Source organism: Stegodyphus dumicola, chromosome 7, assembly GCF_044657685.1.
Source record: "Stegodyphus dumicola isolate Sdum_Otavi_A_Nest chromosome 7, ASM4465768v1".
NCBI lineage: Eukaryota > Metazoa > Arthropoda > Arachnida > Araneae > Eresidae > Stegodyphus > Stegodyphus dumicola.
The window spans coordinates 57,137,520-57,163,247 of NC_140774.1; the positions used below are offsets into that span (position 1 = coordinate 57,137,520).

A 25,728-nucleotide genomic window follows, 5' to 3' on the forward strand; every position below is an offset into this window, starting at 1 on the left:
AATTGCCTTCACAGCAGACATTGTAAAAATGTATCGTCAGATTTTGATTAAAGAACATCAAAGAGATTTATTACGCATCTTATGGAAGAGTAGTGAAGAAGAACCAGTTAAGGTCTATAGACTGAAGACTATAACTTACGGTACTTCCAACGCACCATATCTAGCAACACGCACACTTAATCAATTAGCAGAAGACGAGAAAAATAATTGTTCGTTATCAGCGCCAATAGTACAAAGGGATTTTTATGTCGATGACGTACTCACAGGAGCCCATACTCTAATAGAGGCTAAAGAATTACAGTCGCAATTGATTAACCTACTATCACGTGGAGGAATGCGTCTGCACAGATGGTGTGCTAATCATCCTGATCTTTTGCAGTTTCCGGATGGACAAGAGGAATATTCTTTCAGTAATTTCGATGACGATCAGAGCATCAAAACTTTAGGATTATTATGGAATCCAAAGATAGATTGTTTTTCGTACAAATCAACCATCAAGAAACCAACTACTTACACAAAGAGAACAGTGTTGTCTGATATTGCTCGCATTTATGATCCATTAGGACTGCTTAGTCCAGGGATAACAAAAGCAAAAATCTTCATCCAAAGACTTTGGTTATTGAAGCTTGATTGGAACGATCCGCTACCCGAAAGGATAATTAAGGATTGGCAACTTTTTATTGATTCAATGCAATCTATCAACAATTTGAAAGTCAGTAGATATGTTTTACAGGACAGGTTTTCTGAGATACAGATTCATGGATTTTCAGATGCATCAGAACACGCATATGGAGTAGCCATGTATTTACGCTGTAGAAGTGACAATAATTTATCTTCACATTTGCTTTGCAGCAAGTCCAGAGTAGCTCCACTAAAACCGCTGACAGTACCTCGACTGGAACTCTGCGCAGCTGTACTGCTAGCACAGCTTGTTGCAAAGGTGGTGCCTTTATTGAAATTGGACATCAGTAAAATATGTCTGTGGTGTGACTCAACCATAGTGTTAGCATGGCTTCAGAATCCTCCGCATGTACTAAAAACTTTTGTTGCTAATCGAGTGTTGCAGATCCAAGAGCTAACACATACATGCCAGTGGAATTATGTGCGTTCAGAGGAGAACCCAGCAGACCTTATTTCCCGAGGACTGAATTTTGACAAGCTGCATGATGCTGATCTGTGGTGGAAGGGTCCTCCATTCTTGAGTGAGGGTGTCATACCTAACAAGAACATTGACTTTGAACAATTAGAAAAAACAGAGACATTTTCTAATGAACTGAGAAAAAGAACTGACATTGCTTGTTTATGCACTTTGCCTTCAAAATTTATTGATAATGTCCTAGATATCACTAACAATTATTTAAAATTATTGCGTATTGTTAGTTATATTTTCAGGTTCATTTGGAACTCTAGGTGTTCAAAACAGAAAGGAGCACAGAGAAGAACAGGAGGAGTAAGTTCAAAGGAGTTAAATGAGGCAGAATCCTTTTTAGTAAGAGAGGTTCAAAAATGTAGTTTTTATTCAGATTACAACTCCCTCGCACAAGGTAAACCCATTAATAATAAAAGTAATTTAATTTCTTTGAACCCTTTTTTGGATGCAAATAATGTAATGAGAGTAGGAGGCCGATTACAAGGGGCCAATGTAATGTTTTCACAAAAACATCAAATAATTTTGCCTGTTAAATGCAAAATAACTAAGCTGATTGCTGAGCATTATCATCGGAAATATTTACACGTAGGTTCGCAAGCATTATTGTGTTTTATGAGACAGAAATTTTGGCCATTACAAGGTAGGAATTTAACTAGAAGGATTACCCATGAATGTATAATTTGTAGTAAAAATAAACCAGTCACTATGGAACAAATTATGGAGTCATTACCTGCAGAGCGCATAAATCCAAGCTCACCCTTTAATCATGTCGGCACCGATTTTTGCGGTCCATTTTTTATTAGGTACAAGGGACAGAGGAAAGGAAATCTTCATAAGGTATATTTAGCTCTTTTCATTTGCCTTATAACAAAGGCAGTGCATCTCGAACTAGTGAGTGATCTCACCACTGACGCATTTATTGCTACCTTAAAGGAGATTTATTGCTAGGCGCGGAAAATGCTCAATCATTTTCTCAGACAATGCAAAAAACTTCGTTGGCGCAAATGCCGAATTGCAAAGAATTAACAATTTAATTAGAAATCCTGACAAAAAATTAGCAGATTATTTAGGTGAAGAAGGAATAGTATGGAAGTTTATTCCCCCACGGACACCTAATTTTGGTGGACTATGGGAATCTGGAATAAAATCCGTGAAATATCACTTAAAGCGGATTGTAGGTAATGCAAGGTTGACTTTCGAGGAGTTATTAACTGTAGTAACTCAGAGTCTGTTTTAAATTCTCGCCCTATTACTCCCTTATCTTCCGATGTAAATGATTTAGAGGCATTAACACCAGGTCATTTTTCTCATAGGAAGACCCTTGAATGCTATAGTAGAACCCGAATTAATTGATATACCTGAAAACAGACTCTCGAGATGGAAACGAACTACCAGATTTGTCCAGTTGATATGGAATCGTTGGCATAGGGACTATTTAAACACACTACAACAGCGTTCAAAATGGAAGGTAGAACAAACGAATATTAAAATAGGTATGCTAGTACTAGTTAAGGAGGATGAGCTTCCTGTCTGTAGATGGGTGTTAGGGCGCATTACAAGAATTTTTCCTGGAGTTGACGGTAAGGTTAGAGTAGTAGAAATACAGACAGCAAAGGGCATCATTAAGCGTGGAATTACAAATTTGCAATTTTACCCCAAGAAGAAGCTTCCTAAGTTAGTTAAGTGTTAGCTTATTATTATAAAACTTGTATTGTAAATAGTATTGTGTATAAAATTTTGTATTGAAAATTGAATATTATTATATTGAATTAAGAGATGTTATTCGTATTGCATTATTGTATAAGGTAGTAATTGTACAATTTTGTAGGTTATTATGAGTATTATCGCACGAAATTATTGAAGTAACCCTTCAATGCCGAGGGGTATGTTAAGTCATTAAGACTATTGAACTGTAAGATTACGTCATTTTTTCTCTTCTTGGCGCCTTGCATGGCGCAGATGTTCATTACAGCAACCCTGTAAACGCTTACTCAGTTTTTTTTTTTTTTTTTTTTTTTTTTTATTGCTGTTGTTATTAGTAGTAAGTCATCGCTTGAAAGAATGCACGCATTTGATTAAAGTTGTTGAATAAAATATTTAGTACAGTCCACTTCTAGTTAATTTAAAATTGTTGTATGACAACGCACGCATCGCATGAACACTTACTTTTAACATTTTGATGACAAAATGTTCTTCTTGGGATTACATTTGCTTCATGCCTGCTGTTAGCAACAAGGAGAATACGTTCTCTGCAGAGCACGCAACAAATCCTCAGCGAAGTGAAATAGCAAATTATCTGGGAACCTATTAGGAAACAGCCACGCCCTGCGCATAATGCTGTTAGTTTACGAATGTCCACTATGATGCAAAGTAAATAAAATAAAACATGTCCGAAAAACACCAAAGTAATGTATCTAATTTTACAGAAGGAATTTGTGATTCACATGTAAAATTCTAATTTTTCATCTGAACTGTTCATATTAGAAGTAATAACCTTGTAGTATAGTTTTGCAAAGATTATTTGTGTTTGAACTTACCATGATTTTTAATATTTAAAAGCAGCAAATGTAAGTAACTATTACGATTTGCCACGGCGTGTAAGAAAGACGTCTCCAACACTACAGCAGAAATGTGATAGAATTTTATTTAAACAAAAGAAGAAATGTAATGAAATAAACTAAAAAATGTTTGTGAAAATTGGAAAACCATGAAGGAATTATGTAAATTAAAACAAGCTTACAGGAAATGTAAAGTGAGGTCAGACATGAAAATGATTAGAATTACAAAGCGATTGCGCAAGCATGGAATGAGAACCGGCCGCTTGTTTCATGTATATAAAGGACTGCAAAGTTGCGTTGAAACCTATTAAAAGTCCTATGTCTGCGATGAATGTTTAATTAGTGGTCTATATGCCTCATGAAAAACGGAGGGTGCCATACCAAAAACAAACGGAGTTCGAACGAGGCCGCACCGTCAGTATGCAAGAGGGTGGAACCGTATCGAGCAATCGCAACCCGCACGCAGGGTAATGTTACAACAGCGACTTTGGAAGAAATGGACAGAGAACTACGCAAGGAGAAATCCTGGCAGTGATTCACGCAATAGCACAACGGCGTGGGAATAGCACACGGTGCCTCATCCGCATGGCTGTGACGGATTGTACAGCGTCCTTTCGTGTGTTAATAAAACTATGGAGCCCGGCTACAAGTGTTGTGTTACCTAGCTTCATGGTTCCTCTACGCAGGATTTCCCTCTAGCTGAATCACAGACGCATCAGACTTCAAAGGGATGCAACACAGTGCATATCGTGCCCTGTGGCAACAAATTATTTTCTCCGATGAATCTCGCTACAGACTGGAGTACAGTGATGGAAGAATACACGTCAGACTTTAGAGGGGGACGTCTGCTTCCACAGTGTGTTATCCAGCGTCATACAGCACAAACGCCTGGCTTCATGGTTCGGGGTACTATTGGGTGTAATTGTCGATCCCATCTAGAGCAGATTGCGGGCAACTTCAACAATGATCGCTGCAAAAGGGGAGTTGTGGAGCCAGAGGTCCTCCCCATTCTTCGTCGTATTTCGGGTGCTGTATTTAGCTGTAGTAAAATGCCTATGCACATGTTTCTCAGGCTGCACATGCCTTTTTTAGGGCACAACAGGTTTTGCTTCTTCCATAGACTGCTTATTATCCGGATATGTCGTCATCGAGCATGTTTAGGATTTCATTGGTCGGCGACTAATACGCACAGCCAGTGGAGAACACACCAAGACTGAACTTCGGCGTTAAGTCGAAGCCATATGGATTTCATTCCCCAGGATTATATTCAGAACCTGTATGATTTAATGACACGACGTGTACACAGGCTCTCATCGCTTAACATGGCGGATACACAAAGTACTGATTTCCTCGTTGTTGTTTTATTGTCAGTCTTGTAAATTTGATAGTTTATTTTTACCACTATCAAGAAGTATAGTAAATAAATTTCATTCATTTCCGACAATTTCTTCATGCTGCTGCATTTTCAAGTACACAAACATTAGTGTATTTAAGATATTATAGTATGTAAGGGGTGATGATTATAGGTTAGGTTAATTAACAAAGGCAAAGTAACTCGACGGCTATCTGTCTATGGGAAGCGATGTCTTTGTGGAGGCCTATTTAAGGGAAAGTGGCCCGTACCGATGTCACACATGTGGAAGATCACAAAAACTATACTAAGCAACCGACCCGCTTACCAGAATTCGCACCCGGGTAGAATACTAGAAAGCGATGACCAATATTATTCATCGCTTTTTAGTATTCGACCACTCCAACAAGGCAGTGATGAAAGATTTAACCATTCTTTAGCACCTCAATGATAAGACTATTTCAAAGTGATAACAAGCGGATGGTTAACAAGCACGTCCTCTGAAGTTATCCATTGAGGTTACAGGTGTCAACACTGCATACCGATAGCAGATGGTGAAAAGTGGTTATTACGCGAACATTTAGAAAACCAAGTGTATGAATTACATGGAACCTGTTAAGCACGTGAATAGCTGTGATACTTATTACATTTCCCGTAATGCAGTATATCGCTCTGAGAAAATTTCAACTCAATTAAGGGTTGTTTTCAATGCATAGTGTAAATAATCCAGTGGCTATTTCCGTAATTCAGTTCTATTAAAAGGAGGCGCAATTCAAGATGACATTTTTCTATAGTTTCCAGATTTAGAAAACATCGCTTTGCCTTCAGTGCCAACATTAAGAAGATATATCGGCTAATAAATCCACCACAGAGAGATTTCAAATGAATTATATAGAAGCCAAGCTGTGATGCGGCGGTTCAAGTTTACAGGTTATGAACTGTAACTTAGGATACTATCAGTGCACCATTCTTAGCTATGAGAATTTTAAAAGCATTGGCAGCAGACGAACAGAACCATTTTTACAAGGCTGCTACTGTCACAGCAACGGATGTTTACATGGATGATATACTGACAGGGGGGGGGGATACTTTAGGAAAAGCAAAGAAGCTTAATCGAAATTAGTAAAAATGCTTCGTCACAGAGGTATGGAGCTATCTAAATGGGTATCTAATCATTCGGAGCCGCTGTATGATATTACAACAACAAAAGAATATTCACCTGAGTGTCAGAAAAGTGTAGGGAAGATGCTAGGAATGCTAACCGAAAGATGATCACTTCAATTTCAGAACAGTTGTGAACAATTAAGATAGTATTACTAAATGTAGGTGTTATTTGAAATTTGATTCTTTGAATCTCATCGGGCCCATAGTAACCAGCGCAAAAATATTCATGCAGAAACTAAGGTTACTCAAACTGGATTAGAATGATGAAGTATCTTCCGAGAAGCATGGTGCATGAAAAAATATCTTTAACAGCTTCAATTAATCAATAAACTGAACATTCAAAGATATATTTTAACTGAACATTCCGTTAGAATTGGGATTCATTGGCTCTCGGAAGCTTCAGAAAACGCTTATGGTGCTATTACATCCGTTGTATTACTGCTGACGGAATGAATTATTACCATCTCCTTTGTAGCAGATCCATAGTTTCTCCGATAAAGACTGTTACAATACTATGTCTTGAACTGTGTGCAGCCTTGCTGTACACAGTTCAAGACTGTGACAAGACAGTTCAAGACCTAAGTGTAGATGATGCTCACATGTGGTGTGATTCTACCATTATTTTAAGCATGGACATCCTCCATGCTTAAAGCTCCTGCATACAAGCTCAAAACTTTTATGAGCAATCTAATTGTTGAAATTCAAACCTTGAGTAACCTATCCAGGAGGGCGCATGTTTCCTCAAAGCAAAATCCGGCAGACATAAAATCCTGAAAAGTAGACACCAGTGAACGTTTAGCTAATCCCTTGTGGTGGTCAGGTTTTTGGAGCTCCTCAATCAACTTTCACTGTTAGAAGGCAATCCTTATTCTTCGAATGAGGAGTATGCTAATGAGCTAAAACAATTATTGAATCCAGTTGACTTTCATCATCAATGAACATTTTATAGACCCTTCCCTGAAACTTTTCAATAATTTTCATAAACTAATAAGAATTATCGGTTTTATTTTTAGGTTTATCATAAATTATAAATCGCAGGATAAGATGCAAGGGTATTTAACCCTTGATGAGGTGCAAAAAGCTGAGGAGTTTTTTATGCGGCATGCTCAAATGCCTTTAATTGAGAAATTACAGCTCTTCGACGAGGCAAACCTATTATCACACAAGTTAAAAGGTCTTGATCCTTTTCTAGATAAGAATTCTCTTTTAAGAGTTAGAGGAAGATTAAAAAAAGTCAAACTTGTCCTTCAATCGTAAACATCAGTTGATTTTTGTCTCTAAGACATAAAGTTACCATATTGATTTTTGAATATTTTAATAAGAAGTGTCTACATACTGGAACACAAAGTTTATTGTATGAGGTGCGTTTGAAATATTGGCCCATTTACCGCGAAGATTTAGCTAGTAAAATAATTCATACTTGTGTTATTTGCTTTAAAAACAAGCCAACTGCAGAAAATCAGATCATAGGTTCTTCCAGGACTAAAGAGAAGGGCTAGCTCATAGAGCGTTTCCCCCTGAAACATGCAGTGAGGAGTGATGACGTAGCAATGATGCCACCGAGCGCGGAGATGCAATTGACAACATAGAAATTAGCGTTTTAAATTTGAAGAACCAGCGTTTAAAATGAGCTGTGTGTGAAAGATAGCTATAATTTGGAAGAGACAATGTTACTGCAGTATGCATTTTACACTGAACATTACAAAATTTAATAGTACTTACTCAATTTTAAAATAATAGATAAAGTGCGCTACTCTTAGCATAAAGTTCCTGTTTTTATTTGCAGGGATTTTTTTTCTTTAAATGCCTGTTTGTTTCTAATCATTTCTTTATCTGCATGTTAACTAAGAGAACTGTACTACTGCTTCTAAGATAACTATAATAACAGCTATTTAAAGTTAATCAAAAAACAACCTTAAATTGGCATAGTTTTAAACATGTATGGTTATATATGGCAAAATTTCTGCTAATCTAAGTTTGAGTTTCAGCCTAATTGTAAATTTTACATTGGCATATTTTTATCCCGATTCAATATAACATATATTTTTTTAAATAATTTTGTAACTTAGGCTTACATCAATATTTCATTTAAATAAATACATGTAAGATTCTTATCTTAATTTAGACAAAACAACTTTACTCACAGTACCTAAAATAATTATTTAATTTTTCAAAAGTGGGGGTTAGGGGACAGGTCTTCTTATGCCAATTACTTTAATATCATACTTTATATATATTTTATCTAGAATGCTAAGCTAACACAAAATCGAATCAATAATAACAGAGGATATAATAAAAATAACTTAACAGAATTAGTTCTCATTTGAAATATGCTTTAAGCTATTAACTTCTAAAATGCCATCTAGAAATATTTCAAATCAAAACATATTATATATGCTCACATGTACAGTCGCAATGCAACTACAAGTTGTTGAAACATTATTTATTGGCTGCCACATTCGAAGCAATCCATTTTTTTGCCTTTTGGGTTGCTTTTCTTTGGGAAAAAACATATGCATTTCTATTTAAGAAACGTATTCTAATAAAAGTTCTCACTCTGCAAAATAAACGAATTGCTTCTCTGTTAACTTCAGGATAATATTTCTCCAGTTTATTAATTAAAGAGCCAATTACATGCTTCCCTTTATAGTAAGTTGTACCATGAACTGCACAAAATATGTTTTCGAACTCATAAACTGTATTCATCCATGAATGAGGTGGGTGTAGTCAAACCTCCTAAGGACAATAATTTAATCCATTCTGAATTAAATATTGGTTCATCAGCACTATTTTTAGATATTGTTCCCAATGATGGGTCTTTGTCTCGCACACGATAGGCAATATAACCTGCAACATATGTTAATGCTTCTTTTTCGGCTGTCGAAAATTGTCTGTCGGAATTCAATTCTAATTCCCATGCCATAGGAGAAGGTTCCTCCATGAAATCTAAATCCAAATCATCAATAGTATTTAATGGAAAAGCATCTTCCTCCTCAGTTTTCAAAGCCTTTTCAAGTATTTCGGATGTTAAATATGAATCAATATTTCTGCTTTCTTTAGTCATGCATACTTTTGAAGATAAATTTGGCAGCTTATTAGCGAGTATTAATTGCTTTAAGCGGCGTATAACTTCACTAGGTGATGGATGGTCATTAAACCTACCAAGCCCTCGAATCTGACTAAAGAGACTTTCAAGTGCATCCTGAGTTAATCTAGAGGTTAAAATATATTTAGCATCATACGATGATTTCAAATCCTGGTGTAGGCCAAAAAGTGAATTTATTGAAATTATTATTCCTTTTTGGAAAGGCAGTAAGTTGGCTTTTCCCTGAACTCTTAATCCACCAATGACTTTCTTCATTAATTCCAAAACTTGAATTTGTTTTTCATGATGTTCATTTAATCCAAATGTTGCTTTAAGTATTTTATCTGAAGGAGGGTATGTTTTCGTACTATTCACAATATCGAAAAAATTGTCGATTAACTCAAAGAAGTCGGATGCTTTTTTATCTCCTGTGAGGTGGAGTATACTTTTTGCTGTAGTTCTTGAAAATAATGTTTTCGCTGGAGCGACTTTTTGTCTCTCGTTTCCCTTGACCATTAAATAATTTGGTTTTAGTTTGTGACACAATTTAATTTCTCCTGAATCTTTATTTAAAACCTCTTTAATAATATCAACATTTAAAACAGTTCCATCTTCTAAAACAAATCCTTTATCTAAAAAGTGGTTTCTCAGTAATTTGAGGCAGTGTGCTAAATCTGCAAAAACCCATATTTTTTTCGTTTGGAATACTGGATTTGGAAACTGAGAACTATTAATTGAAATCTGTAACTCTTTCAACAAAGTAGTAGATCCTCCTAAATCAGACACTATTGCTTTCACTTCTACTCCAGATGATTGAATATGTCTTATGAGTGAAAAAAATGTTCTTTCTTCATTGGAGTGTTAAAATAAAAAAATATTGGTTGTTTCCACTGCGAAATGAGACCTCTGATTAAAACAAACTGCACTTTTTGAAAAGGACCGAGAATTTGGTCCAGTTTAGAGTCATAGCAGAGTTTAGAATCTATGTGCATTTCGTCGAAACTGAGAACGCATATTTTTTCTACAGAATTCAAATATTGGCATCTTTCCTTCATTACAGCAATAACATCACTCTGAATTCCTGGACTACATGAAAATTTAGCGCACCATCTCTTTAATGTGCTAGTGCTAGGTAAAGGAATTCCCATTTTTTCTTTCCAAAAATCGTAGCTTTTAGATGACAGAGCTCTTATGACAATGCAACGTGAAATATCTTCACTAGTCCACCTGATTTTTTCCTTCTTAAGCAATGCGTTAATCTGCGTCTTTATAAAAATATGCTTTAGACGTTTTTCCAAATTCTCCGATCTGTTCTGTTTTTTCTAAATTTCGCTGTTTGGGATTTTAATTTCTGAATTTCCGATACAAATTTCTTTCTAGATGTCGTCCACCTTCTTTGTCACTGAGCAAACATTCTAAAATTTTTCTTTTCTCTATTTTTCAATATTTTATTACAATTTTCTAAGGATATTATTTTGCTCTTCAAATTCTCAATACATTCTTGTTTATCTTTACACTTAGGGCACTCAGGGATATTGTCACATAGGGCATTGTCACTTGTGAGTTTTATTTCAAAATCATTCACATTTGATTTATTATTGTTAGCTTCACTTTCGTTCTCGGCCTCAAAATAAATTTTCTTTGGGCTTAATTCGTGTAGTCTTTCAAAAGCACTCTGCATTAGTTTTCTTTTCAAATGTCTCCGATTTCTTTGTGTTATTTCGTTTACTGCACACGATAAATTTACTTTCGGCACAGCATTGCATTTCAACAGTTTCTTTTGCGGCAATCCAAGCAAGCGATTTCTCATGTCATCTTCATAATCACTGCACAGAAAATGTTCGCTGCAAATTCTTGCGTTTTTCACATTAATAGAATCTTGTCTTCGACATTTATGTATCCATTCTTTCGTCAAAAGCAAATTATCCTTTGGGAAAGAATGAAATACAATATCTCTTTCTTTCGTATTTCTATAAGTGTTACGGCACGTTGCTACAGCACAAGAAGCCATATTACATAAAGGATACTTTAAATATAGAATTTAAAAGGAAAACTGACTAAAACTATATATATATATATATATACACACAAATTATTTTAAATATTTGCATTATTAGAAAACAAATATGTATGATTAACATTAATTTGGGATATGCGATCTCCAGAAAATCGTCTCGCAAATGAATGAAACTACAGTTTTAAAGGCGCGAAATCAGAGCAGGTGCAACAGAGACACGTCAGATTACTTTTGGTTCCCCCCCTCCATGAGGCTCGCGTCGGCGAGGAGTCGAACAAAGGAATGACCTAGCCCTTCTATTTATCCCTGGGTTCTTCCCACTCAGCTTGTAACACCGATTTCGAGCACGTAATTATTGTTTTTGGAACACACACATTAGGTGTTTTATTTTTTAATGTACAGTTTAGTAGTCTCTATTAAAGAATTAAAATTTCTATTTTAAATTTCCAAAGTATGTTTTCTCTTGATATGCTATGTTTGCCCACTTACAAGAAATACCGAGAGTCTGGCAATCTTTCAGAAAAAAGTCGCGAAAATCGTAACCTGCACCCGATAAGCAACTTTTACCTTTCTATCTGTAAAAAATCGCCAAAGTGGTCGCATTAATACGGAAATAACAAATATATTCTTATATTTTTTTCATTAAGCACAAATTTCAAACTTTACTTAGAAATTAGTAATTTTTTTTATTCTTGTTATTTTTATTTGAAGAATTCGAGAGACCAGATACTGAAAATATTTGAAAATCTTTCAGAAGTCGGTTTCAAACTCGAAGAAATTCAGGATATTATCTACCTTTAGATTTTCCCAATGCAAATTAAAATTTATACATAACTGCAATATTGTTCTGCAAGATTTACGGTACATCATTGTAACGTCAATACATGTACGTTCATTTACAAAAATACTACTAAAGACAGCAATACTGCAAACAGAGGAAAGCAATCAGAAACAGGCAAAAATCAGGAGTCTTCGGTAAAAAATATGGGTTGTACTTGGCAGTAAAGTTGATATCAAACTTACCACACTGGAAGCGCCTGCGGGCACGTCCATAGTGATTCCGCTGTCTCGCATGTTATCGTCTTCATCAGCGTCGAGAGGTCGCGACCCGCTAGCTCGGGATATTAAGTTCCGGATGGCACGAGCGGGAGATGAAGATGATGAAGAGTTCCTGTGGATTGTGGGGTCGCTGTAGCTGACTCCGTCGGACATCACTCCACTGGGTAGGATAGCGCCATAGACAGCGGAGTCGTCTCGAGTACCCGTCGTCCCGTTCTGAGCGACAGCTGCTAAATCGCTGGTCGACACATTGGGATGGCTGGCGCAGAGACGCTTGTTGTGAAGGACGTTCTTCCTACGAAAGGAAAAAAAAAAAAAAAAAAACTTTTATGATACAAGCACTTCTGCACAGAGTTATCGAAAATGACCGATCTAACTTCAGCACATCCATAGCTCGTAACTGGTTAAAATATAAACATTCAAAAGCTGGTTGCCAAGGGCTCTGCCATTAAGACTAAAATAAAAAGTACAAAATTTGTTTTAAAATATCCATGAACAATATTTAACGTTCATTGAAATTTAAAAAACGGGAAAAAAAAATCCAACTGAAAAGGCCTAGAGACAAAATAACAAATTTCATGCAATACAAGAATAGCAGCGGAGGAAAAAAAAAAAAAAAAACCTTTCTTCGAAGAAAGGTTTTTTTTTTTTTTTTTTTTTTTTTGGAGATGGAGGGGAGTCGTATGAATGGGAGGAGGATGAATAAGGATTTTGTATTAGGAATGAATTTTGATTTTTCTCTCATGGAGGGGAGTCGTATGAATAAGGATTTTGTATTAGGAATGAATTTTGATTTTTGCATTATGAATAAGGATTTTGTATTTTGTCTTGTTAAAATTATTATGGGCTTAGTTTTCAATTAAATTCAGATTGTTTGGACACTAAAAATATTATTAAAATCTACTTCAATTACTATTAAAATTATTATTTATGAGGAAAAAGGCGTCAGAATTACCAAGATGATTAACTATTTTTTGTTCTAGTCCTTCGTAGCCATTAAAATGCTTATCGTCAGAAATCTTATCTCAAGCGCTGTTGTATTGATCTCTCCTTTTTTGGAGACATTTAAATTTGTGTCAGATTTAAACGTAATACCTGGAATTTTCATTTATTATTGTCTCCGTCAGAACTTCACTAATAGTTCGACCTAGGACAACATCCCCTAGAACTTACGGTATGTATCCAGGGGGTGCTGCCTAGGTTCGATTTAAGTCGAAAGGGCCCATATCATGAGCATTTTTCGTGGTTTTCCGATATGTAACGAAGATGCGAAACATTTTCTCTTTAGAAAGTCCTCCTCTTAGGCAGATAGAGTAGCTCTAGCGTGCTTTGCCATAATCCAACAAATAAAGCCACCAAACTTCCAGAACAAATAATCTTAAAACTTTACTTTTATTTTGTTAATCATTTGATACTTGAATTACCAATAACCACTGCTAAATTTCTTCAGGTGAACAAAATGTTATTCATATTATTAATATTCAGTATTTTGTTTGTATGGTTTATGATAATTAACCCATTTCCTTATAATTTAAAACTGTTCTCTCACTTCTTTCGTTGGCCCTCGCTAAAATGCAGATAGGTAAGCGTACTTAAAGCGGAATTTTTGGAAATTTTAGAGACAGGCTCAGGTTGAAACACGGCCAGCATCCAATCTAGGCATATTGCCGAGAATTCCCAGCTGCTAAACTTCCGACCTGGATGAAATTCTGAGGGAGAATACCTCTGGGACAGAGGGTTGCCTAATCCTGTTCCCTTACCAACATCCTCTCCACAGAATGACGGCTCGCCGTATATTTTGAGGACCCTCTTGCCGCACAGACAATATACGCTTACAAACATCCATGCTTTCTCCGAGATTCGAATCCCGGCCTTCGCTGTGGCAGTTAGCGTCACTAGCACTATTCCGTCCAGGCGGCGAGTTTTAGAGACATAGATTTTGGCAATGCTCGCTCTCGCCCAGCTCTTCCATATTCATATTCAGGCATTAGTTTATTTTGCTAGCCGAAGTTAAATCGCTCAGTTAAAAGCTTGAGCCAAGGCTTAATTAGGCCAGCTATTGCAGAATCAAGCTACGAATTCGCTTCAATTTGTAAATTCATTTTTCTGTCACTTAATGCCAGCAACTGGCGGAGTTTGATTTGTAAGCACAAAGTGGGCCACAATCAAGTTCAAGTTTTAAACAGAAATGTTCTTTTAAAACCTTCTTGGGACTCTACACAGAGGGAGCGATAAGTCGCTTTTGAGCCCAGTAAGATTTTAAGGACTAAGTTAGATTTACGAAGGATAGTGTTGTACATGTTCTCCCTAGCACGAAATTGGTTGTCATGAATCATTTCTTTATTTAATCGTAAATTTAAAACTTATAAAAACATAAAACAACTATTAACCAAACGATCCTTTTCAACGAAACAATTTGGTGTCTTTCTTAGCACTGTTACTTAATCAGAAGTTCCTAAAAATTGCAACGATTTCATTTTTAATGTAAAAATATTTCCGCACATACTACTTAAAGGTGTTTTTAAAGATGAAGTGCTCAAAAGTAAATGCATGTAGTTTTCGTAAGAAAAATTTTACTACATTAACTCTTTGTTGCATACAAATAAGCTAGAGAAGTTAAACGAAAATGCTTGTATTTTTTATACTTAAAATAACCTTAGTAATAATAAAAAATAATTTTATTCATATTTCGTTTTAAATAATTGCTACAGTTTGTTCACTACAGTGGACAGCATGCATATACGTACATGCATACAAATCTCTTCCCAACGATTTACGGTCATTGCATTTGAAATCATTTCCTGCCTTGTTTGCAGTGATCATTACCATCTTCTAAATGGTAAATCTACAACTGACATGTACATATAGATCTCCCAAAATACCTTCATTTCGTCGATTGTAAATGAATTCATTTTGCTACGATTTTGTAACCTGTACCTATTGGATTCAAATGTCAAATGTTCTAGAAATTCCTTGCCAAACAAAAATTTCCAGTGGTATTTTGGCTTAATAAGCAGTACATTTGGATTTCAATTCACTCTTTTTCGGTAGATCTTTATCTACCCACTTCACAATTTTCTCAAACTGACATTTAAAATAAAATGTCTAAAATTACTAATTATGAATAAAAAATGGCAGTATAAGAAAATGCAAGCAATATTATATAATGTTTATTATAAGAAGCCCACCAACGGCCAAGCGATAAAATCGCTGAACACTGGTAGTTCGGTCTGAGGTTCGAATCCCGCGAACGGGCTGGCTGCACCGGTGTTTTCGTGGTTTTCCCCATGTGTAACGTGCATACGAGCGAGTTTCTCTTAGAAAGTCCTCCACGAAGGCATCCCTCCCCTTTGGCAGATAGCCCTCGAGGGCTTTGAAGTAATTAAATAACCTAGCCTAACCTTACTATGAGAAATTGTACTAACTTGGAAACAGAAGTAGCAGCCATTTTCCAAATAACAATGCTTTAATTAGTGATGCTACACAGCCACCTATGATCGACAGTTGAAAAGTTCTAACAACATAGAACGAATAAACACAGGAATAGAATCTGCATTTACAGAAGAATAAACAAATTTAAACTTTTTGTCTACTAGAGTGGACATGATGCAACAAAGGGTTAAAAAACAAAGACAAAACAGAAAATCTATATGAAACCTAGGATGTTGAGAAATTGAAAGTCACATTTTCGAAATTTAGCTTTAGAAAGGCTAATTAGGGCACCCTGCGTAAAAGGTGGAGTGTTTTAAAAAGATAAATAAAAATTTCGTGACCTACTTTGTGCAAGATATGGAGAAAGGTGGAAAAACGTATCCTTATTGCATCTAAAATTGACCGCAGCGACTATCGCAAGTGATGAAAACCACGTAAGTTGCAACTGTACATCGAGCAGGACGTGGGCATCTGTATGTATTTTTTAAGCAGTCATGGCAACCGCATATTGACCGACAATGCATAAAAAATAGCAATGTTACGAAGTTCCGTTAAAGTAAAATTGCCTAAGAAATACAAAAACGGTGAAAATGAATGTGTACTTAATTATTTGCATGATCTTAAAGCTTTATATTTAATATGGATAACAGCGAACAGAAAAGAGAGATAACTTTAAGGCAGCGGAAATTTTTAAGATATCGCATCAGAAATATCAGAACAATCAACTTCGTTAACATAAAGAATATAATATGAATGTTAATAGCCCTTTATGTAAAAATATATAGGTAGATCCAGTCAAGTTAAACTTTCAAAAATTGTGAAAATTCCAAAATGGATATTAATGGCAAATTGTTTTAACGAATGAAAGATAACCTTATAATATAAAAAGGAATATACCTTCCGAAATTTCAGAGAACCGTTTGTTTGGGGCAAGATGAAGACATGTTTTCCCCGAACAAAACGAATTTTTCTAACACAGCATTATTTCGCAGCGCATTCTTACGGAAAAGGTGAAGAAGCATTTAAAACGACTTTTCCAAATATTCGTGAACCTAGCAAGACAATGATTTTCTACATGTTAACCTGGTTTTCGTAAATTGGAAGCACCGTAAGAAATAAAATGGCTGCCCGTCTCTTTCGAGTTCTGATAAACTGGAAGTCGTCAGAAGTAAAAATATTGCAATGACCAACAAAGAGTGCGAGAGAAATATGGATCTCAATCAGATTTATAAATGCCCAAAAAATTTCTCACTCAGTCCTTTTTTTTAAACAATTGATCATAGACATAAATTTTCGGCTACGAAACTATTTTAAATGACGCGAATATTCATGCTTTATTATTTTTAAATTAAAAAAAATAATTTGCAAAAGTTATGAAATAGAACTTTTTATACGTTCGCCCAGTCTTTATATTAAGGAAAAAATAAAATTTAGAAAATATATGCATTCGATAAAAAATTTATCAAGATATTTTTAAACTGCAAATCATATTCAGAGGCCGCATACAAAATGAACAGCAAAATGTTTGCATTTGTATGTAACTAAAAATTAAATTTGAGTTAAGAAAATGGTTTTTGATGGTAACAGATTAAGTGAAGAGCATTTTAATGCAGGCGAAAAATATTAACCAACATAAATTTTTCTCCCAAAGAAATCTTTTTTGAAGAAGCTTACACAATTAGCTTTCTAGAAAAAACAAACAGGCTTCAGCAATGGTACATAGCAAACTCGTAACATTACCTTCCATAAATTAAAAATAATCGTTACGCTTGTACTATTCATTCCTTAAACATTCAGCACCTTGATTAAGACATCAGCGCCTATTGCGAATCGTTTAGTAATTAATTTTTAAAATTTTCACACTCAAGATTTTTGAAATAATTTGCTGCAGGAAGTAAACTTTTCTCGATATTTTTGAATTAAAACAATTTTTTTTTGAGTTAAAAGTTTTATTGAAGAATTTCTCATTTGAAAAGCTAATAGAATACAACTCGTCATCGTTAAGCAGATTAACCATTCGCAACACCGTTAATACAATTGAAACCGAGAAAAAAAAAAAAAGAATTTCTTCTTGCTTTCAGTAAGCAATTAAATATCAGATAACTCACACATGCATACTGCAATTTGTATATCGGTTCGTATATATGTTACTGTTTAAGATCTCTGTCTGTTGGATCAAAGGTTCAGCTCAAATAAGAAGGTGACCATACTAATTTTATTCTACAGCTATACGAAACTTAAAACTTTTTACGCTTTAATTTTAAACAGTTTGTTTCATTGTATGTATTTTTCTTTTTGAAACGTGGCACAAATTAAATTCTTGTACCATTTTAAACTTTAAAAACTACGGATATACTTATGATAAAAATGCACTTTAAATCACTTGCGCTATGACTAAACTTCACGGTTGCGGAGCCATGCGCTACAATATAACAAGCGAAAAAATGTCTCATTTACGCCGATCCGCGTCTGCGAATGCAATACAGAGCTGTAACTCGAGAAATAAACAATCTCGTTGTTTGCGACATGTGCACCACGTTATTTTCATTTTTGCGATAAATGCCTATCGACGTGGCGTTCACGTCGCTTGCGGTTTGAGATAAAAGCATCTCGACGTACGTGGCCCGTCTTTTTAGCGCAAGTGGTTAAATGAAGTTTCTATTTAATATACAGCTCACATTTGCAACATTTAATCATTGAATCCAACTTTTCGGATTACCATCTTTCAGAACCATTTGTTCGTTTCTATGAACACATTCCTCAATTGCTGTTGAAATGATTCTGTGGGCTGTTCCTCTGAATTTACCGAGCTTCGGTGAACAGTTAACAGTTTTGTCATGGAAAAAACAAACTGTCCACTGAGGTCAGATCAAGCGATAGCTGTCCATATTGGTCCAACCTTTCTTAAAGAATCTCATTCAGCAGAACCCCATTTATTCGATCTAATTGGATAGGAAGAATTCTGAATAATTTTTTATTTCTGTAATTCTATTTTCGATAATTAAAAATAAGTGAATATCGCATTAAACAAAAATATGAAATAAATCTACATAGTTATATTAATTAAAGTAATAAGTGATAAGTGATATTTTTGGTTGCTCTACTGTTCAATGCGAGTGTATAAATATTTATAAAAGTAATCTTCTGAACACCAGATATTTCACAGTTCATATTACACAAAGCCTAAAAAAAAACAACACTTTTGTATATTTAGTCACATTTTATAATAGCTATGCGTACTAGATCCTACAAGTCTGCATTGGGATGTTCATGATAACGGCTTTTAGTAAAATTTCCAAGAGTATTGATTTTTATTCCTCATCCACTATTTTCTATGAATCATGGTGAGTTTAGGCTTTGAAAGAGCTCTTTTGAAAACACCAGAGTCAGAATAGTTCATGGGTGAAGCGTGAGGGGATTTAGGAGGAATATACTGAAAATATATAAATACAATACCTGTATCAGTCTTCATTTTTTCAAGAAATACAATGCCACCTTTCGAAGTATGACGTATTGCTTTGTCTTCACGAAGTTTCATTCTTTGAAAATCACTAGAATAAAGAAATCGAATTTGTTCTGAAAATATCGGAGCAAAACTTTTTCTTGATACTACGCTGAATTGATTTTAAAGTTGTTTCCCTCACTCTTATTATTTTATCCTGCGACAATCATAAAATCCTTACTGACAATTTCTTTGCATTAACGTAATCCTGCTCGCACACTTTTTTCTCCTCGCTTTCGATACTAAACACATCTTTCTTTTTTGTTGCAGTCATTTAAGTAAAACCATGCTTCGTCAAGGGCCACAATGCATTTCCATTTATCTTCCGCTAAATAGTTTTCATGCAGGGTTCTACAAATTATTTTGCGTTGAGCCACATGTATCGGCAAAACCAGGTCAAAATTATATTTTTTAGCTTCTTTACTTAGTAAATCTTAGCTTATTACTTTATTTATTGTTTCTACAGATATATTTAAAGACTCTGCGATTGGTTTTTTCTCATGATTCCACTGATTTTTTACAGAACGTTAGAAAAAGTACGTCCCTTTTTGGGGTATTCTTTCCATGTAGACTGACAAATTTTCCTTTTCCCATTAATAATTCAACTTAGAAATTTTAATACTATTCGTTTGACAACGTTTTTGATTTATGGAATAGGAATACTTCTCTTCGGAAAGCGCAAAAACATAATCCTTATCCACAACTTGTTTACATGCGACATTTAGAAAGAAGAATAAATTTAAAAGTAGAGGACGAAATTTCTCATTTCAAATAATAAGTTCTTGCCAGACAATTTTATTCCAAAACATTTGCTTCTTTTAAAATTCTTTATCGAAATCATTCTAAAAATGTGTAAAAGACCTTCTGCATATCACAGCTCGATTGCTAGAAGAATATTCTATTCTGTTCACAGATGAATCCACATTTGGTTTGCAGAGCGAGTTGTGGATATTGTTCCATAACGGAGAGGACCCGGAAACAGTTATCACTCTTTCTACTGCTGCTTCTCTTCTAAACGGAGAACCATATAGTTTCGGGATGTTCATAATGTATCATTTGAAGAAAACTAATAATTGTACTCATTCAATGATACTGTTCGAAGTTGTTATACTAGAAATGCAGCACGACAAGGTAAGACTGGTTGTTATCGATCAGATTTTACATTACGAAGGCTTTTCTCAGCTGAAATATGTATATTGCAACTAATGTAACCTGCATGATGCATTCCACGATTTTTCTCTCAATAAAGGTTTTTTAATGGGCAAGTGGTAAAACATTTTTAAGAATACAAAACAAAAAACAAAAACAAAGAACAAAAAAAAAAAAAAAAAAAAAAATACCATAGGATATTTTTACATGAAATGAAAAACATTAAAAATTTATTGAATATTATATAAATTGTATTAATGTTTCTGAGAGTTTTAATGCAGTGTATGAAGAATTGTTATTCAGCATTCAGTAAAGGAAGAAAATTGTCGAATACGTAAAATTAAAACCTATATAATGTGAAACAAGATTAAAATACATAAAAATTCATTAAAACTCCAGTTTATGGCTACACAGCCGTGAAGCAGTCGTAACTGAAGTGAAAATATAATAAAATCACAAAGTTTTCAAATTTTTATATTACGTTCAAAAAGGCGTTTTTTGAACGTTTTGTGTGTTACCTTTATTTATTAAATATCATATTCTTCACACTTAAAACACATAAAACGCAATTCAACAGCAATATCACAAAATATTTAATAACAAGCAAAACAGCATATCTTTAGAATTTCCGATACACAGTCTCGCAGGCTGGAGATAAAATTTTTTTCCCCTTTAGTGTTGCCATTGCTCGCTTTGAAATTGTTGAGTTTGTTAATCAAAAATTCTTTAAAGTTTCACGTAATTTTAGATAAATAATTATCAAAATTCGGGCTTCCAAGTGCCCATGTTTGGTTGGAGGACTACGTTATTCAAAACTAGATGGCTCTAGCTACAGTTTTCTTCAGAATGCGAGAAAAATTCATGCATTCAAGTAAATTCTTCATTATTTAGTTTCTTTAAATATAATACATGGCGATAATAATTGGCGGCAACAGTTTGAAAAGTGAATCGACGCAAAATGCCGTTTTCAAATTAATAGCCTTGAGTTAACGTCTTTACGCTAAAAATTAAAATGTGATTATTTGATTATCTAGATCTATTTGCATTATTTTTTATCAATTTTCGTCATTTTATTTGTTGCTTATCAACATAATTACGTCATTTTGATCCTATTATGCTCTGAATAAGGCAGGGTTTCTAAACGAAATACCGTCAAATTCTTCTACAATAACGGTGCGATCTGCATCCCGATTCATTTGGCATAGACAATTCCCGACACTTCTGAGGAAAGTCTCACATATTTAGCTTTTACGTAATATTTCTGCTAAATCTGCTATTCCACGGTTATGCACATGTCTTAGAAAATTCCAAGATAACTGATATATCAAAACAGCTGATATTATCATTCAGAAGCTCAATATGTCTGTTTGTACCTCCTCTTACAACTTCATTAAATAAATTATTTACGCAGTTCCTAGAGCTACTCCGCAATTGCGTCTGCTGTTGCGAAAATTTTTTACATATTACTTATGAGCAATTCTGAAAACAATAACCTTCATAAAAACAAGTGAATTTCCCTCCCAGTTTTATAACTTCTTTGCTACTGAGTTATGTCATACGAACCAAATAGCGGGGATAAAACAAAATACTTAATTTTTATAAAAATAATTGCACAGAATACTTATTTACCGGTACTTTAAGCCTTTTTTGTGTGTGTCTGAGTTCAATACACAATCGGTGAAACGATCAGTACCCGTTCACCTGCGATTTATGCTACAAAATGTTAACATTTCACATTAATTACTGCTTGTTGTTTAATTGATTTTGACTTCTAACTTCATAAAGACAGAGGCACCTTCATGGTGAAGTTCTAAGAGAAAACTTGTTCGTATTCACATTACGCAACAAAATCCAAGAATTCAAAAAACAACAAAAAAACGTAGGTAACGAAAAATGCTTCCTTATTTTTTAAACAATTTTTAAAACATTAAATATAAAAATGCAAAATTTTGTACTTAAAAATGAAATTAAAATTTATTAAAGATACTTTCTTATAAAGCTATAACAATAAATCTTAGTTATTTTCTTGTTTAATAAAATATTTTTGCAAAATTTTGATAAGACTTTAAATTAAATAGGGAATTTTGAGCTCAAAATTGGGAGGGGGGAACAACATATTTCTCAGAACTACTGGCGCCCATTGGCTAGAGCCCATTCAGCCTAGAAGGTAAATAAACTGGCTTCAAATGAGTATTCTGGGTATCTGAGAAAGGCCTTTATTCTAAAAGAAATGTATATCACCGAAATGAAGCAGTCTGCTGAATTGCAGCTCGCGTAAAAGAATAATTAATTTTTTTTTAAATTTCTTATATGTTTCAAAAAGGGCCGTCCAAAGTATTTACTGAACGATGTTATTTCAATATAATTGAAAAAAAAAATGTTTTCTTCGTAGATGAGACATCAAATTGGCCAATCAAATGAGCGAATCTGAGATATGCGATCACACCGAAATTAAAAAGGAATGAAAATAAAGAATGCATACTACGCAACTGAGTGTATTTAGTTAATTATTATAATTACTTTTTAATAGAAACTGGCTCGTGTTTACGTTTAATACCGAAATGGGGAGAACCATGGGACTTCCTTGTAGCAAGCCCATTGGCCAGAATCTGAAGCCTGATTGAACTAACATAATTAGTTATTTTTATCCATTCAGCCACTAATGAACCTGATTATGTAATATTTAAAGGTATCAGAAAAGATGGGAATAACATAAAAGAATATTTACAGATAGATATACCAAACTGTCATGTATCTGGCAGCGGTGAGCCAGCCAATCAGCTGCCTGGCAGAGCCCAGCAAGTAAGAGAGAGGACAGTGGCATGTTAGCCTCAGAGGAGGCAGGTGGTAGGTTAATTATGTTGTAGGAGCGAGGTAGTGCTCCGAGTTTGCCGTTATTCTTTAAATGTTAATTTTTTTTCTATTATTCTTTGAAAGTTAATTTTTTAATAAATGTTGGTGTCGTTTTCCTCACGGTGCCTTATTAATCCGCAAGGTCATTACAGCACGCTCTCTTACGAGAACCAGAGCTAACGAAGCCGACTGGATTTTGGAGAAAAGGTGAGAAATTTTTGTTGTAACTTTAAGGAAAATTTCTTCTAAATATGTTTAAAGGAGTAGTTAAAAGTGATTTGATTTCGGTGTTGAAGGAACTAGGTGAAGAAGCCGATTCTAGTTTAAAAGTTGTAGAATTAAAAGATAAGCTTTTAAGTTCTAAAGAATATTTGAAAGATAAAGATTTTGTTACTGAATTTCTTAATACTACGGTTGAAGAAAGGAAAAAGTCAGAAGAAATTGTGAAATTGCGTTTGATGCAAATCGAAAGTAGCAACGAATCTAGTAATAACGTAGAAAATACACTTTCATTAGATAAGCTTTTGAAAGCTGTACAGGCATTATCGATTTCTGTACCTAAAAAGGGGGAAGCATGGAACTTATTTTTTGATTCCATAGAAAGGGCTTTTAAGCATAAGAACGTACCAAATGAGTTTAAGTCTGAAATTTTACTTAAACTGATAGGTGATAAATCCTCTAATATTCTAGTATATATTAAAGATGATGATTTGAAAGATTATGAAAAAATTAAATCTTTAATTCTTAAGGAATATGAACCATCGCCAATTATATGTTTAGAAAATTTTCGCCAAGCTCAAAGGTTGACGGGGGAAACTCATTTGCAGTTCGCCTCTCGTTTAAGATCATGTTGGATCCATTATTGTAAAAGTAGAAACGTCAATGATTTTGAGTCTTTAATTAACTTAATAATTTCTGACAAACTTTTTCAAACATTGGATAGTGATTTAGCGTGCCATGTTGCAGTTCGACAAGGTGAAAGTTGGCTACGTCCAGAAGAACTAGCGAAGGAATGCGACACTTATTTCATCGCGAAAGGTAAATCTTTTGATGACATAAGAGGTGAAAAACGCGCTAATTTTCGTGATTCATACAACAAAAACTCTTCATACAACAAAAACTCTAAATATATTCCACCAGCGCTAAGAAAAGATTTAGTGGTAAATGAACAGAAACATTCGTTTAAACAGCGAGAATGTTATGTGTGTAGTAGCAGTTTACATTTGGCTAAGGATTGCCCGAACAGGCGAAATAAATTTGAGAGGTCCAATAAACAGAACGATAATTTCCCGGTCAAACCGAAAGTTAACACTTCAAGTAAGTCGAAGGACAATGCGGTTGTTACAAATGTAAATTCTAAACATTTACAAAAACCCGAGTGTTCCGACGGAAAACTTAATTTTTATTCCTTGGAAAAGATTACTATTTACATTGCAGGGAAGCAAGTAGAAGCTATAAAAGATTCAGGTACGGAAATACCAATTTTGAACACTACATTAACTCCTGATTTAAAAATAGAAAGTAAGGGTAAAATCATTTTAAGTTCCGCATTTGGCGACGTCATAGAGGCAACGTTTGCAACTATTCCCATTTATTACAAAAAACCAAACAGTTGTCTATATTCGCGCGTAGAAACTCTTTTCGCGTTGACAGATAAGCTAAATGTCCAATGTTTAATTACACCAGATGTATGGGATCGCATATTTGAAGACGAGAATGAATCAACAGTCTTCCCCGAGACGAAACCGGAAACTCATAAACAAAAACAACTTGAGGTTGGCGCCGTTGAACTGTCAAATGTAAATCTCTTTTATAGCTCAGTTGCGAATCAGAATGATGAAAGACTAAACAGTTATTCGGAATCGAATAAATTTAAGGTCGATCAGAGAAACTGCCAAACGTTGATAAATTCTTTTAAGGACGCAGAAGTAGGGAAGAACAATTTCTTTTTACAGGACGAATTATTATTTCATAAAGAAAAAATTTGTGGGGAAAACATACAACAGTTAGTTTTGCCCGAGAATTATCGAAATAAAGTCCTTCAATTAGCTCATGATTCCATATTCGGAAATCATTTAGGTATGAGGAAAACTAAAGAAAGAATTAAGCTTTCATTTTATTGGCCGAACATATCCAAAGATGTAGAAAATTATTGTAGAACATGCGAAAGATGTCAATTAAAAAGTCCGGAAAGACAATCGGATAAAATTCCGATTACTCCTATTGTTCGCGCGCCATATCCCTTTCATACAGTAAATATAGATATTATTGGTGAAATTTCACCTCCTTCAGGAAGGAAACATAAATATTGTTTGTGTTTGATAGATAATCATTCAAAATGGCCAGAAGTCATACCTTTAAAAAGTCTTTCTGCTAAAGCTACTTGTGAGGCTCTTTTAGATATTTTT

The 25,728-nt window shown here is 34.5% G+C and overlaps 1 protein-coding gene across 5 annotated transcripts in view; it reads right to left on the bottom strand.

Moving 5' to 3' along the window:
• Mctp (multiple C2 domain and transmembrane region protein) overlaps positions 1 to 25,728 on the bottom strand; it is a 312,273-nt gene that overhangs the window by 102,041 nt on the left and 184,504 nt on the right. For all 5 annotated transcript variants that reach the window (XR_015042007.1, XM_085820253.1, XM_085820255.1 and 2 more), the window contains exon 3: positions 12,349 to 12,679. Coding sequence is in view for 4 of the 5 variants with exons in the window: in XM_085820253.1 (XP_085676379.1) it covers positions 12,349 to 12,679 (331 nt within the window). In the remaining variant the exon portion in view is untranslated. The remainder of the gene's footprint in view (positions 1 to 12,348; positions 12,680 to 25,728) is intronic.